Source organism: Denticeps clupeoides, chromosome 8 (assembly GCF_900700375.1).
Source record: "Denticeps clupeoides chromosome 8, fDenClu1.1, whole genome shotgun sequence".
Lineage (NCBI taxonomy): Eukaryota > Metazoa > Chordata > Actinopteri > Clupeiformes > Denticipitidae > Denticeps > Denticeps clupeoides.
Window position 1 is genome coordinate 6,984,850 of NC_041714.1, and position 16,372 is coordinate 7,001,221.

At 44.1% G+C, this 16,372-nt stretch overlaps 2 protein-coding genes across 8 annotated transcripts in view; one reads left to right on the forward strand and one right to left on the reverse strand.

Annotated features, from left to right (window-relative positions):
• Nucleotides 1–546: 546 nt before the first annotated feature.
• Nucleotides 547–11,654, reverse strand: pitx3 (paired-like homeodomain 3). Its single transcript, XM_028990105.1, has 4 exons — nt 11,499–11,654; nt 5,560–5,686; nt 3,718–3,923; nt 547–1,936 (listed from the first exon to the last, which is right to left on the reverse strand). Exons 2-4 carry the CDS (start codon nt 5,666–5,668, stop codon nt 1,352–1,354), a joined length of 900 nt encoding a protein of 299 aa, XP_028845938.1. The 5' UTR covers nt 5,669–5,686; nt 11,499–11,654; the 3' UTR covers nt 547–1,351.
• Nucleotides 11,655–14,692: 3,038 nt separating this feature from the next.
• gbf1 (golgi brefeldin A resistant guanine nucleotide exchange factor 1) overlaps nt 14,693–16,372 on the forward strand; it is a 49,778-nt gene continuing 48,098 nt past the window's right edge. For 6 of the 7 annotated variants that reach the window (XM_028988137.1, XM_028988139.1, XM_028988140.1 and 3 more), the window contains exons 1-2: nt 14,693–14,844; nt 14,924–14,979. The gene's annotated coding sequence lies outside the window, so the exon portion shown is untranslated. Of the gene's footprint in view, nt 14,980–16,372 lie in introns of all 7 variants that reach the window. The other variant, XM_028988138.1, reaches the window with a different exon arrangement.

Sequence of the window (16,372 nt, forward strand, 5' to 3'; positions counted from 1 at the left end):
TTACGTGTGTTTTGAGAACCCAGCTACCCTTTTTTTTTGCTAATGCGTAATTATTTCTGACCCCCAGAACAGGATCTTTAACAATGTTTTCCTTAAAGGTCCCCCATTATGAAAATGTCACTTTGTGAGATTATTTAACATTAATACAAGTTCCCCTGGCCTGTCTGTGGCGAGAAATGGCGGGAGGTGTAAAGAGTGTTTTCGCCGTTCTGCTTCACCGTTCAGAGAGCGGCGAAAGGTGGCTGTAATTCTGCACCGTGGCTGAATTTTGGAAAGAGGATTCAGATACAGTATTAGGGGTCACTAAGAGCGATAAAATTATATATGTCAAAACGTCACAAGCACAAATATTGTTAAACATTTCGTTTCTTTTTTGTTCTATCAATTTTTATTCGAGAATCCAGAGGACACCTTTGACCTTACACTAGCAAGCAGGCTCGATACTTAGCGTTTAGTTTGCAAATAGTGCCGCAAATGGTAGTGCTTTTACTGGATATGAAAGAAAAATGTGCTTTCATTTTATTCCTTTAATGAGACAAAGCAGGCTACACCAGAAAAAAGCTTGTTTTTGTATAACAACTGCACTCTTACATACATTATTTTACAATCATAGACTCCCTTTTTAAAACACCACACAAATCTATATATTTAATGGCTTGTTTTAGCTTTTTTTTGTTAAAAAATGCCCTAATTCTCTCGCTCTCTGACAGATGTGGAGCTTAGATCTTCTCTCTTGCCATGGTTATTTTTCTTTCCACAGACACTACTCACTGTTAAGTTTCGTCTTCCTTCTGACAGCAACCTTTGACCCATGACCTTTGACCTAGGTGACTGGAATTCATAACAAAGATTAAAATTCCTAAAAGAGGTACTCCGAGTACACTGATCTAGGTTCAGCTTTTGAAGAACATGCTCATTTCTTTGTCAGAGTGTTACGCATTTATGGATCGTCTTTGTCACATACAAAACAGAAAGTTCACTATGTACATCTTCTTGCTGCCTTGTTCATGTTAAATCTTGTTTTGTGCTGTTTTATGTCCTCCTGTATGTCCTTCATGTCTTCCATCATCTCCAAATCAGGTGAATCAGTAATTCACTGATCGGACAAATACATGTATATCCTTTTTTTTTTTTAATCAGTTGGTCAGTTCAATGCTGGATTAACTCAGCAGGGTCCATCAGGAGGTGCTTTATTCCATATTATTCCTGTCTTGTTCCAGTAGAAAACACTGTTCTGATGCTGTGGAGGCCAGAATGGGGGCGCTGTTTGGTGAAGATGGGGATTTGGAGACTGGCAGTGGTTGAGGTGGGGTTCCGGATGTCCTGTTTGAAAAGCAGCCCCGGCCAATCTTCATACGGGCCGGTCCACGGTGTACTGGCAGGGGCTGAGGTTGGACACAGGGTTCTGCACAGCAGGGTATGCGAAGTTGGCGTGCTGCTTGGCCTTGAGCCTCAGGCTGGCCAGGCTGGAGTTACAGGTGTCCCTGTAGACGTAGGGGCCGGCCGAGGCAGCGGCGGCGGCAGCGGCGGCGTAGGGGCAGGCGGCCGCCGCCGAGACGGCGGCCGCTGCCGAGTTCAGGCCGCTGCCGTTCAGGTTGTTCAGGTTGCCCAGGTTGTTGAGGCCCGAGCCGGGCACGGCCGACGGGACCATGGAGGACGCCATGTTCATGGAGGGGATGGAGCTGGGCGGGGAGAACATGGGCTGGGAGGACAGCGAGCTGACGTTCATGGAGTTGAAGAAAGGGAAGCTTTTGGCAGACAGCGGGCTGCTGGCCAGACTCTTGGTGGTCCAGTTGTTGTAGGAGTAGCCGGAGTACATGTCATCATATGGTTGCATGAGTCCGTTGAACTGGGTGCCGAAGCCGTTCTTGCACAGCTCCGCCTGCTGGTTCCGCTCCCGCTTCCTCCACTTGGCACGCCGGTTCTTGAACCACACCTAAAGGGAAGAATTGACGGAGAGTGTAAAAATGAGCCAAAAGTGGAGAAGCAACTCTATGTGTCTATTAAAGACACATAGTCTCATCAGCAACATAAATCATCTTAAACTGATTCCTGTCCTCTGCTTAGGAACTGATGCATAAAATGAAGGCAAACATTAAGACAAAACCTTTAGATGAATTCATTCTTTTGATCAAACTTTTGAATTAGAACTTCAGGGAGAAAGTATGAAAACCTCCTCTGTATTATTATCTGTCTTATTAGCTCTGACTTATTAAAACTAAATCATTGAAATCTTTGACTTATTTAACTTGAGAGCTTCATTGGAAAGAAATGTCAACTCAGAGCAGAAGTCACATTTTGTCAATTTTAAAGGCCTATTTTTGGAGAGCAAAGTCATATTTAATAGGATGGGGGGTCTGTCTAAATGAAAGAATTTACTGCACCTTTACTTAGAAAAAAGTTTTTTTCTTTGAGCATTTGGTTAGATTTTAATTATGATTATGCTTTCATTCCTAAAGCTGAAAAGTAGACGTATTGCACACCTCTCATCCATTTTCATTTAAACGTTTCAGCCAGAACATTAATGTAATCCTGTCTGTTTACATAAAGCCCATAATTGTAACTTTAAAAAAGCTTAATTACACACTACTATTAAAATGACAATTCATAATGAAGATTTCACACAAAAAAGTTGTTTATAATCACTTGTCATTTTTCTGTGAAAAACAAAGAGAAAACCTCAGATCATTACACATGTATCCTGCTGCCCAGAATTTTTTATTAAAAATGTAACTGGTTCTGAAGTGTAATATAACAATATACACCGTGAGGGTAATTAGATACGTGTGAAAGTTTATGAACGAGTTTCATCAAAACCCAAATCACCTTGTCTTTATCACAGCAGCGCAGGTTCACTGGGTCCCTTCCAGCAATTTTAGGTAATAGCTTAGGCCCACCACCTTTCCAACCATGAAGAATTGAATTTCAAACACATGCCTGATATGACCTAGTCTCTGTGGCTAAATAATGTTTATCTACATCCTATCAAATATCGAAAAGCAGCGGTGACATTTCTTTTAAGTGTTTCTGAAGTTTTTACACTCCGTCTCTTTGTGCGGCGTTTCTTGGCCCGGGCAGGCTGGCGCGTCACGAAGCGTTTGAAAGTTTCTTAGAGACGCGTTCTCCCCCTACGCAATAAATCAGCATGACAGGGGAAGCGCTTGGCTAACGCGGCCGCAGAGCGAGTGTCCAGCGCAGATTAGCCGGCGAGAGGCAGGAGGGCTGCGGGGGTTAGCCTGCGCGCTGCTGCGCTTTCAAAATAACAACCAAGGCTGCGCGCTATGTAACCTTTTCTCCGGCCAGCATGACTCTGATCCATTAGCTGTCAGGCCCGCCGGACGGCAGACAGCGGGCGGGGGGGGGGGGGGGGGGGGGGGGGGGGGGGGTGGGGGGGGGGGGTGGCGATCGTATCGGCAGCATCCATCACACATACTGGGCCCACCTGCTCGAGAGCACCCCGGTCATCAGACTGACATTAGCTGGTCAGTAGTGTTGTACTTTTAGTTTATGACTGTGTGTGTGTGTGTGTGTGTGTGTGTGTGTGAGTGTGTGTGTGGGTGACACTCCCAGACACAAAGCACTGGCTGACATCCCTGCCAATGGCTCACGAGGGGTTAATCTGGTGAGGTTCTGTTCACAAAAAGCTTCTTTGCACAAGTTTGAATCGCGGCCTACCAGAGGTCATGGGGTCACGCTGAATTACTAAACCCGACTCACCCTGACTCTGGCCTCTGTCAGGTTAGTCCAGACGGCGATCTCCTCCCGGGTGCTCATGTCCGGGTAGCGGTTCCTCTGGAAGGTGGCCTCCAGCTCCTGGAGCTGCTGGCTGGTGAAGTGCGTCCGCTGCCGCCGCTGCTTCTTCTTCAGAGAGCCGTCCTCGGCGTTCGACTCGTCCGTCTGGTTCTGGTGGGACTTCTCCGTGTCTGGGGAGGCGCGAGAAGGTTCACAATTCAAGATCGCTTTGCTGTCTGTATGACCTTTTGCCTAAAAATTGAGGTTATCTAACCCATCGTTCGTGACAAGAAACAAAGAACGGTCATTTAAAAACCAGCGCAAGATGTTCATCAGGCACATTTTTATCTGACTTCTAAAGACATGCAAACAAGGCCGAATCTTTCCAACAGGGTACAACAGAATGTACAATTTTCAGTGGTGTATTAAGTGAGGGGTATTTAGCCCGAAGGGTGGCCTGAAAGCCCGCGGTTTCCCCTAAAGGTGGGGAACGAAATGATCGATAATCTCGGGAAGAACCCAGAGCGGTCGCCAGAGCCCAGCAGCCTTTGTTATGTCTGCCCGGAATCCCCCCTCACTGGATCCCCGTTGGGCAAACTGAAGACCCCACAGAAAGAGAGAAATTAGGCGGGCCGCTAATCCGGCGGATCAGGCGTTGGTGGCAGGATGGGCAGGGATCTTCTCTAAACGGTGAGGCTCTTTAGAGAGGTTCCATTAAAAACGACCTGCACATCATCAGCACTCACAAATCACGCGCTCTTCTAATACGGATCGAATCGGAATGCAATTCATTGCCAAGTCCGTTCACACAACAATTCGTTTGATCAGATAAAATATTACGATTAGCTACAACAAAGTAGAGAATGAAAATGATTCAATAGGAATAACTGATAAGAGTGCGTAGGCCGAAGAAAAAGTCTCGGGATGTGAAGTCGGGAAAGAAACTAAATAAAGAAGAAGCTGCTGAGTGCGCAGCGGAAATGTCTACATTATTAGAAGCCTGTTTTAATCCGGCTCCGTTTGTAAATGGGTGAATAGTTCGCCGAATTGAAGTTTCATTTTGTTCGGCGCCGCTGAATAAACAGCCGCCATAATTCCAACAGGGTTATAAATACTGAACTTCATCGAAAAAGCCACAATCCAGATTGTGTTTCTACAACACACACAAAAAAAAACAATTTCCGGTTCCTTATTTATCAGATGTATATATTTATGGAGTGTTTATTGCGTGTTTTTTGCTACCGGGTTTATTGCCCCCTGACACGTGACCCCCGTGCGCGTCGTCACGTGACCCCGAGTCCCGTCCCCGCGAGTTTACATTCGAGTCACACTTACTGACACGGAGCCTGTTAGCGCTGAAATGTTTGCGTTTGCCCATCCGAGCCATTCATCACACACACACACACACACACACACACACACACGACGGCAGATGGCCATATGGAGCACATTTCTGTTGCTCGCTTTTTTTACAATCCCCAAAACGCCCGAATTTTGATTAAAAAAAATGAGGTAGTAGATCAGGGTAAAGAAAAAATAATTGTCATATTATCGTATTGCATGTTTTCATTTTATACATCTATGCCATTTATTTATATGGCATAGAAATTACATGCATAGATCAAATCAAAAGTGAAATTGTCCAAACATTTTATTGAATTGTCCAATGAAGGTTTTCTTTGGAACACTGAAAGAAATTTTTGGATGTATGAGAGTCTAAGACTATTTCTAATTCTAATACAACAGGAGGGGAAATGGTGGAAACTTTACGACAAGCTGAGTCGTGTGCTGGTGAGCGTGGTGCTGGAATCGGTGTAAAAGACTGACCGCTGTTCTCCTGGCCCTTGCAGCCCGGGTCATGCTGAGGAGTGCCGGCGTCCGACAGGGACAGAGCTGGGCTTCGGGCCTCGCTGTCCGCCAGAAGGTTAAAATCCATAACCCCGACCGCCAGGCTCTGCGAACAGCAACAGCATGTCACACTTCAACCCAGGACAGCCACCACAGCAGTCTAACACATAGTACATCCCAAACATTCACTTTTTACTCGCTCACAAACCTATTTACACTCATATTCACAGCAGTTAGCAGAGGACAGTCCCCCTGGAGACGCCCAGGGCTCAGTGTCTTGCTCAGGGACACCTCGGTAGTATGTGGGGTTTGAAACTGTGACTTTGTGCTCTTCGGGTTTATAACTACCCTACCACCCTTTTCACCCTTGATATGGAATTTTAGATTTTGGATATAATGTGCATGATAAATATATGACGTGGTGACACGTGTAACAGGACTGGTTTGAGTCGGCCCCACGTTCTGTAATTGGGTTGGGCTGCCCGTACAGCCTCGGCGGATGGCGGCGGCGTTTTCTGCCACTCCGGCTGTCACGTGCGCGATTAAAAGGCAGTGAAATATACGGTGACACCGCGGGCTTAAACAGCCGCCTGACGAGGTAACGGAGCCTAAAATAACAGCTCGTTTATTTATACAGCCGCAGTTAACACCTTAAAGATATGGGCCCGCCATCATTCCTCAAAGCCCCCTTACGATTTATGATCTCCAGGCTGATGTTCTCTTCTCTCTCTCGCCCGAAAGGCACACAGAGGGCTGGCGCTGAACCGAACCTGGTGTTTAGGCATGCCGGGCTCGGCCTTTGTGCCCTGGTATGTACTATAGCAGACCCACGTCCCTTTAATAACCCAGGCCAGGCCACTCAGACCTCCACTGGGCTCCTGCTGCCCGTCGCCGGGGGGACGTATGACCTGAACGACCTCAGGCCGATGGTGATGATAATTAAAAAACGTGCATAAAGTCTGCACAGCAGCGAAGAGTACAGCGTTATTTACAAAAATGCAGCAAATCGAATTACAGGTGACTAATGTGTTCATTACAAAATACTAGAGTATTAATCACAGAGTACTATAGTTCAAATTATGGGTTACTAACATGTTCATTACAAAATACTAGAGTATTAATCACAGAGTACTATAGTTCTAATTATGGGGGACTAACATATTCATTACAAAACACTAGAGTATTAATCACAGAGTACTATAGTTCTAATTACAGGGGACTAACATGTTCATTACAAAACACTAGAGTATTAATCACAGAGTACTATAGTTCTAATTACAGGGGACTAACATGTTCATTACAAAATACTAGAGTATTAATCACAGAGTACTATAGTTCAAATTATGGGTTACTAACATGTTCATTACAAAATACTAGAGTATTAATCACAGAGTACTATAGTTCTAATTATGGGGGACTAACATATTCATTACAAAACACTAGAGTATTAATCACAGAGTACTATAGTTCTAATTACAGGGGACTAACATGTTCATTACAAAACACTAGAGTATTAATCACAGAGTACTATAGTTCAAATTACGGGTTACTAACATGTTCATTACAAAATACTAGAGTATTAATCACAGAGTACTATAGTTCTAATTATGGGGGACTAACATATTCATTACAAAACACTAGAGTATTAATCACAGAGTACTATAGTTCTAATTACAGGGGACTAACATGTTCATTACAAAATACTAGAGTATTAATCACAGAGTACTATAGTTCTAATTATGGGGGACTAACATATTCATTACAAAATACTAGAGTATTAATCACAGAGTACTATAGTTCTAATTATGGGGGACTAACATATTCATTACAAAACACTACAGTATTAATCACAGAGTACTATAGTTCTAATTATGGGGGACTAACATATTCATTACAAAACACTAGAGTATTAATCACAGAGTACTATAGTTCTAATTATGGGGGACTAACATATTCATTACAAAATACTAGAGTATTAATCACAGAGTACTATAGTTCTAATTACGGGTTACTAACATGTTCATTACAGAATACCAGAGTATTAATCCCAGAGTATTATAGTTCAAATTATGGGGGGCTAACATATTAATTACAAAATACTAGAGTATTAATCACAGAGTACTATAGTTCTAATTACAGGGGACTAACATGTTCATTACAAAATACTAGAGTATTAATCACAGAGAACTACAGTACTAATTCTAGGGCTTGATCACATTTATTATAAATTACAACAGTGTTACTTACAAAGTAATACAGTAAAAATTACAGGGGACTAATGTATTTATTTAAGAACAGTATTAATTTCAGAGTACAACAGTTCTAAATACAGGGCACAAATGCCTCTATTACAGAATACTACAGTATTTCTAAACTAATAGTATATACCAATACTAATAACTATAGATCAATTCAGTAATGAACGAGTAGCACTGCATTAATGACAGTTTAAATTTCATACGCACTGCAGTATTAATTATAGAATAATTCAATGCTAATTAAGGCATGCCACAGTGTTATTGACAGCATACTAAAGTAGCAATTACAGGGCTCTACCATTTAAATATCAGTATTAATTAATAAAATTCTAATTGCAGAGACCCACAACTCAGCAGCTTTAATTCCATGGAGTAGCGCAGTACTACAGCTGTACTCTGACATGAGGTAAACCCATCAGTACGGAGGAACTATTATGAGTCTAAATGCTCTTCGAAAGGGATGCAACAGGATTTCTGCTAAATCTCAGCAATTAAGATAACGTTGGATTTATGTGAATCCAATACTGTCAGAAATGAAATTGTATCCACATCTGGGAGTTTTCCATTCGGTACTCTTAATTGGAAAAAAGAAATAAAACTTCTGGTTGTTTGAATTCTAATGTAAAGCCTGATCCCAGAACTTCGGGGTGGGTTTCAGGCTGACTGTCCCACCACAGCCTTTACATCACCTGAAGACCTACCTGAAGACAGATGCCAGAATTACACATTTATTCATATGCTAAATAATGTCCAGGTTTCCAGGTACCAGCCTACATCCGAGAAAAACACTTCTCAGTGGGACATGTCTGGAATTTTTTTCTGATGTCACTCAAATTCCGCCCAACAATAGAATTAATAGAAATACGGCATTTGCGAAGTAGCAATTTATTTGCAATAACATTTAATTCGATTAAAAAGAAATTAAATTACTGTATGAAAAAAACGATTAGGCTGATATACGAATACGCCGTCTTCATTTAATGCCATAAATTCATATATTAGTGACACTCATTTAATTTTGTAGTTTTTTTTGTTTTTTTTTGCATTTCACTCTTTCATGCAAAATCCGGATTGTTGCAAAAACGGCTTCAGTAATAATAGTAATAACAACAACAACAATAAATGAACAGTCTTAAGAGTTATAATAACAACAGTTCTTATAATAATGATCGTAATAGTAATAATGCGCTGTCGGTAATTCATTCCAAATATCTCTGACGCGAAACGCTCATTGTTTGGTGGCGTCCGACGGCCGCCTCGGACCCTGCCCTCCTCTTCCATCTGGTGGAGCGCGCCGAGAATTAATCCCGCGGATTAGGCGCCGCTGATTAAGATGTGTGTCACTTCGCGGCCTGCGCGCAACTTATTACGCGCGCCAGATGGAATTTCTGACCGCTGTTTGGAGATGGAAATTTCTACCCTCCTACCCGCACATTTGCATTTGACTGAGTGTGTGTGTACACACACACACACACACACACACACACAGACAGACAGACAGACCGACAGACAGACACGCGGGATTCCGTTCGTGTTTGCTGCAGTGGGGAGACCGCGTCTTTTACTCCGCGTTTATCGAACACTGAGTAAAGAGCGAGGAGGAATCCTTACTATACATTCCACGCCGCCTCACTACAATTACCCACTGCTGCCAGTGTGATGGAATCAAATATTGATATTAATAGATATGAAATGATGAACGTATTTAGGCAGAGAGGAGGCGGGAAATTGTTTTTTTTTATATAGACGGACAGTCAAAAATTAAACGAAACGAAATTTGAATCTTAAAATATCCCTTAATAACATATTTATTTTTTGACAAAAGGCTAGAAAATAAAGTTCGTTTCTACCTAAACGAATCAACTGCATTTTAAAAATAATAATATTTAGGTATTTTTTTTTGTTTGTTTGTTTATTCATCTCAATTTGTCTGTTTACTTATCTCCGTTGAATATAAACGTGTCTGTGATAAATAACAAAATTAAAGAAAAACGGATCCCAGAGGAATCGCGTGAAGGGAATTAACCTTCAACCTCCTAAAATTAATTTTACATGTTTAATGATTTTCACTAATTCAGATTAGAATGATAACCAGGACTTGATTTTACTTATATTATCAATATAATTATAATTCGATCGGACCGAAGGTGACTTCGGATCAGATGACCGGTCACTTTTGGTTCTTTTCACGCGCCATTTGGCTGCTGCGCGACCTGAAGTCGGATTAAAGTCAGACTCGATACCGACGTGGCTCCCGTCTGGCCGGAAATCTGAATGAAATTAATCAGCAAATCCAGACAGAGGACAGATCACCACACTTAACTTTTTAAAAAATATATGGTTCAGTTCCATATTCAACTTTTCATCACGAATAAAAAAACGACTGCGGCTCCTCCTCAACACACCTACACCGAACGATGAAAGATAGAAACGATGAAACGATTTCCGCGATTTTCCCGTGATTGTTTTCTTTCAATTTTGCAGGAATAAAATCCGCTCTGAATACGTAATGAAAGCAATGCAGCGTGGGTTCGGTGCGTCCAGGACAGCGAGAGACAGACAGAGAAGAGAGAAGAGAGACATTCAGACAGACCGACAGACAGAGAGAGTGAGAGAGAGAGAAAAGAGAGACATTCAGACAGACAGAGAGAAAGAACCAGACAGACAGACAGAAAGACGGAGAGACATTCAGAGAGACAGACAAAGAGACAGGCATTTAGAGAGAGACAGACAGACAGAGAGAGAGAAAAGTGACATTAAGAGAGACAGACAGACAGAGAGAGAGAGACATTTAGAGAGAGCGAGACAGACAGAGAGAGAGAGAGAGAGAGTAACATGCATGCACGGCGGTGCTGGTGGGGGGGCTTGCTGGTCTCCTGTGACTCGGAGCACCTGCCACCTTTCCGTTCCGAGCGCAGCGGCGCTTCAGTCCGACGCAACGCCTCCGATATGAAAAGATAGAAATGAATCATTTGACGCTTCATTTTAACGACACATAGAGGCAGCCGACTGCGTTCGGGATTTGGGCGAAAATTACAATTTACGCATAAAAAATGCATTCGTTTTTTAGTAAAAAAAAACAAACAAACAAGAATTTTACAGATTATTTATTTTAAAAATACAAGAATCTTACAGAAAACGATATTAAATCGCTGAAAGCACTCGTTATGTTTTACGTTGAATCGACGTGAACGTTGATTAAATGTTCGTACTTTCATCGTTTAAAACCGGATCCCCGTGCCATGTCTGCTCGTTTTCGTTGTGTATTTACGTACGTGGACGTGAAAACTGTCGCTGGCGGACAAGTAGAATTTTTTTCAACTTCGATCACCCAGAGCAGAAGCGTCCGGAGCGCACTTGTACCCCGGATGAAGAAGGGGTTCGGCGCGGGAACATGCAGGACCTGCACAATCTTGTGAAATAAATAAGCGACCTAATTAGTGGCAGTTTTAATGGCTTTTGTGAACCTCTCGTCCCTCTTTCCCAACGTTCTGACAGCAGAAACTCTCTCTGCCGTCATGATGATGATGATGATGATGATGACGATAAGCGGTCCGGATCTCCGGAAACAACAGCCCGGACCAACACCGTCGGACCAACCGAACCCGGGAGCTTCGACAATCTTGACCCGACCCGACCCGACCCCGCTCCGCCACTTACGTCCAATCCCGGTCCGCTGGTAATAAATCCTGCGCGTGTGTCGGTGCTTCAGCGGCGCTCCGGGTCCGTTACGGTCGACATGTAGAAAGGTGGGGGACGAGCGGCTTCCCTCTGTCTCCTCTGCAGTGGTCTGACATGAAGGCAACGCGAGGGGGGCTGACTTTACCCAAATATCCAGATGGGACTGCCCACTGCGTGGTTTAAATGCGCGCTCTCTCTCTCTCTCTCTTTCTCTCTCTCTCTCCACACACACACACACACACACACACACACACCTCGTATTGTTTAACCAGCAGGTCGTCGGTGTTGGAGATTTGACTTCCGTGTGTCTCTAATGGGCTAAATAATTCCAAACTGATGGATGATTTTGCTTTACATCGTTACATTTCAAAGTTAAACATCTTGATTTTTATTCCAAGAGGCAAACGTCCTGACAAAAATGACATGTGCCTGAAGTTTGTAAATTTAACTAGAAACTGTGCATCACATCTCAAATCTTCTTATTTCACAGCCACCTGGTTGAATATAGTGGAAACTGTCTGACTTCGATTGACTGTTTATTTTAATCAACATGGCCAGTGGTGGCCTAGCGGTTAAGGAAGTGGCCCTGTAATCAGAAGGTTGCCGGTTCGAATCCCGATCCGCCAAGGTGCCATGGAGGTGCAAAGCACTGAGCAAAGCACCGTCCCCTCACACTGCTCCCCGGGCCCCTGTCATGGCTGCCCACTGCTCACTCAGGGTGATGGTTAAAAGCAGAGGACACATTTTGTTGTGTCACCGAGTGTTTCACAATGACAATCATTTCACTTTCACTTGATCAGTGTCAGAATAATTCACGCCCGGAGAAAGGATTTAATCAAGCAACACTATTTTACCAAAAAAATCTAATAAATAAATAACGGTGAAGCTATATGAAGTCCAGTTGACGTCCCTGGTGCGGGACCATCGTTGCAGAATCACAAACTGGTCAGTCACACACTCACACCGACACACACTCACACCTAGGGACAGCATGTAAACTCTGCCTACATAGTGTCCAGTGTGCGCCCACCTTGGCAACGCAATGCCATAAAAAAAAAAAATTGTCACACTGGGTTAGATGTTCGATGTCACCAAAAAATAATAAAATAAAAACAGAAGTGATGGCTGTCCAGTGACGTGAGGAAGATGTCTTCAGGCACCGTCAGTTGCTTCAACATAAACATGATGCAGGAAAACGGTCAACTTGGCCTGCTGAAGGGCTTTAGAAACGGACCAACGTGGTGACGACTCCTTCATTCTCGCAGTATGATATGACGGTCCTGGTCCAATGAATGATGAGTGCAATTAGGGGATTCCAAGAAATATGTAAGTAAATATTTTTATATGGAGATGGAGTTCACGTAAACAAACCCAAACCCAGATGTCTGAAAACGGACTCGAGTGCGGGACCAGAGCAAACCAGCGAAACTGGAAACAGAAATGATTTATCTGTGGATGCTACTGGCAGGATGTCGTGTTTTGCGTAATTATGCACCAAAAGGAAAAACCGTGAGAAACACGGACAAAGTCCAGGATGCCACAATGCCGGGGGTCTTACTGCTGGGTTTTCCTAATCAACAAAGTTCTGCGTCCGACCAGAAATGCAAACGGCAGAATAAAGCGCAGAGTATGTACAGAATTAGTGTTAAAACGATTGTACAGGATGTTTGCATGAACAGATTCCTCTCTAGATTGTTGAGCGTGGAATATAAAGGTAGCTGGTGTTTACAACAGGGTACTATCTGTAGCATATTGATGTCTATATGAGCTAAACAGGCACACTTCTATATCTCCAAGTAAAGTGTAAGATCTTCTCTTGGAGTGCCGCATTTCTGTGAACATTAAATTTTTTTAATATATATATATATATATATATTTTTTAACATTGTGGTCTTAAGTGATCTATAATAATGAGTTTGAACTTAGGATGAGTATGAATTTATAATAAGAACTGAAATGAAACCTAGTGGCCTCGTCCGCCGCCGGCCTGGCAGAAGTGCCATGTGTGAACAGGTGGACCAGTGACAGCTCGGATCATTTCGGCTTGTTACTGACTCCATCCGCCCGCCTGGCCGGCCTAAATAGCGTTGGTTTACTGCTGCTGCTGAAGAGACGTGCCTTTGTTTGCATATGCAATGTAGCAATTACAAGAGCTGCAGGTGATCAAACACTTTGCCAAAGAGCAAATACTGTGGAGGGCCATGATTGGAGGGAAGTGCTGCCCGGCTGCCATACTTTCAGGTAAGGTGCAGGCAGTGGAGTGTCAGGGTTACAGTAAGTCATACGTTATGCTATTGAAAACATACCCCTTTTCAGTGAATCTGAAAATGACATGGAGAGTTGATGTGAGAAGCGTGTTCCTTGCAATCCTAGATGAAACCCCAGAAGTCAGAAGTGAAGGATATAGTCATATATATGGTGGCCTAGCGGGTAAGGAAATTGACCCGTACTCAGAAGGTTCAAATCCCCACACACTACTCCCCGGGCCTGTCATGTCTGCCCACTGCTCACCAAGGGTGATAATTAAAAGCAGAGGACACGTTTCGTTGTGTCACTGTGTGCTGTGCTGCAGTGTTTCACAATGACGACAATCACTTCACTTCCATTATTTAGACACAATCTGCATTAGATGGAACCCATTTGAGAGTTATAATATTGTAGTGCAAGCTGACATTAGCCTAGACATTGAAAAAGTTTTCTGTTACATAATGTTCTTGGTATGATGTCAATATGAGAGTGTGACCACTCTAGGGCCACAATGGGAGCAGCGAGGATATTTTCTTGACTAAATAGGCATCAAGCTGATGAAATGTGAACAAACTTAACTTATTTGGACCGACCGATCAAGGCAGAGTTTGCCATGCAGAATTCGCGCGTACTCGCGAGCGCGCATGCGCCTAGAGGCAACAACTTGGTAGGAAAGTGCCGACGCCGCTGCGTCATCACCTGCACTTCAACCGAACCTGCGTGAGATGTGATCGCTGCCACGTCTGTTCCGCCCGGCTTCTCTCCAACCAGCCGAACATCACACACGGGCCGCCGTAAGAGTTTTGGAGAACACTTTTAGTCGGATCCGTTTTCCGAATGCGTGCAACCAGCGTGAACGCACACGTCCCCGACTCTGCAGCCCGCGTCCCGATTGGTGCGTGCAGCTGTCAGTCACCGATGAACGAGCACGCTTGGTTGCGCCGAGGCTGTTTTTCCACGTCATTGGATTCGCCTGCCGAGTGGCCACTACGCACCGATAGCCGGTTAAAGAGCCGCACTGCCCACTCCTGTCGTATCCAGCCTGGATATGACGCTCACACGTACGAATCCTTAAGATGTAAGTGGCATGTGCGAGCAGCGTCACATCCACCGTGTTGCCCATGTGAAAAAAGATTAATGTCTTCGATTCTTGTCAGTGTCTGATCGGCTGAGGTTCAACACGGCGCCATTTTGGATTCCTGCGCGTGAACAGGTAGGCTAGCTGACAGCTCGTCGTTTCTGAACACCGGCCGATAAATACGATGACAGTCAACGCTGCCGCCGGAGCGCACGGCGAGTTCACCGAACGCGCGTCTTTAACCCACGGACACGGCCCGCGAGGATGCGTTTACGTGGTTAGCCGCGGCGGCTCCTGCTTCCCTCTAGGCTAATGGGCAGGTCGGCTGAGGTGCGATATCTGGTGATTCGGTGGTCGTCAGCAGGGTTTTTGTGGGGTTTTCAATTCTGCGGTGTTCACACGTGCCGTAGATCAACTTGCCGTAATTTTGGCGATGTTTGTTGGTGTAAAAGATGCAGAGCAAGGTCTGCACGTAGCCTGTCCGCTGGCTAAGTTAACTTGTTGGTCGTACCCAAGACAGCACTAGACTTTACCGCTCACAGGCAGAGTTTAATACCTCTGTGCACCGAGCGGCGCGTCTTCGTTAAAGAGCGTTATAGTGCATCGGTCCGGCAGTGTCCATCTGAACAGTTTTTGACCTGGCAGCATGGTTAACCGATGTAGCGGTTAGCCTACAGCGTTAGCCTGCTAGCTGCTAGCTGCTGCCGCCGCCGCTCACGTCCTGTCGTGAAGCTGCACGACAGGCCATAAGACAGGAGGTCCTGAAAATGACACATTTGATCCGGCCGTTCTCCAGCACAGGGAGTTGGAAGCGTCGATCAGTTGCAAATATGGGACTAGCTGCCAATGCGGACGAGGCATCTGTAATTATTGATCTGTCATCCATCTCACCGGCCCACACTTTGCACATGGTTCACGTGTGACACTGCAAGTCCATTGTCCTTTTAACTGGCAAATATTGCTATTATAACAGCAGTTGCCCCTTGAGATTGGGTCGACAGCAACTTCTCTTTATTATCATGCATGTCATTCAATGCTTTGGAACATTACATAGGACCTGTCAAACTTGGCACGTCCCATTGTCGTTATTTAATTGATGGATGACAAGGCCTCATTCCCAAAGTCGGTAATTTAGATCAGTGACTGACTGACTTAATTTCTTTGCTAAAGTAGTGTCCCAGTAAATGAAAGATCATGATGAAGAAGAATGGTGTCACTATGCCTGACTGGCAGTGTTGGATGTCAGTGGAAAGTGAATAAATGTGCTGCGAATGTGACCATCTGGGCCATTAGGTTGTGGATATTTTTTATTTTGTGCATTTGTGCATAAGACTGACTGTACTATAATCGTCTGGGTTTTGGATACCTCCAGAAACACAATTCTGCCAGCATTTCAGAGATGCTGACTGATCTGTGCCATGGGAGTTATCTTTGACTAAGTGGAATGTTTGGCTTTTGGATTGAATCCATTGGCCTCTGCAGAAGGGGATGGTATTCATAGAAAGAGAAGGATTTATGTCTCTGTACA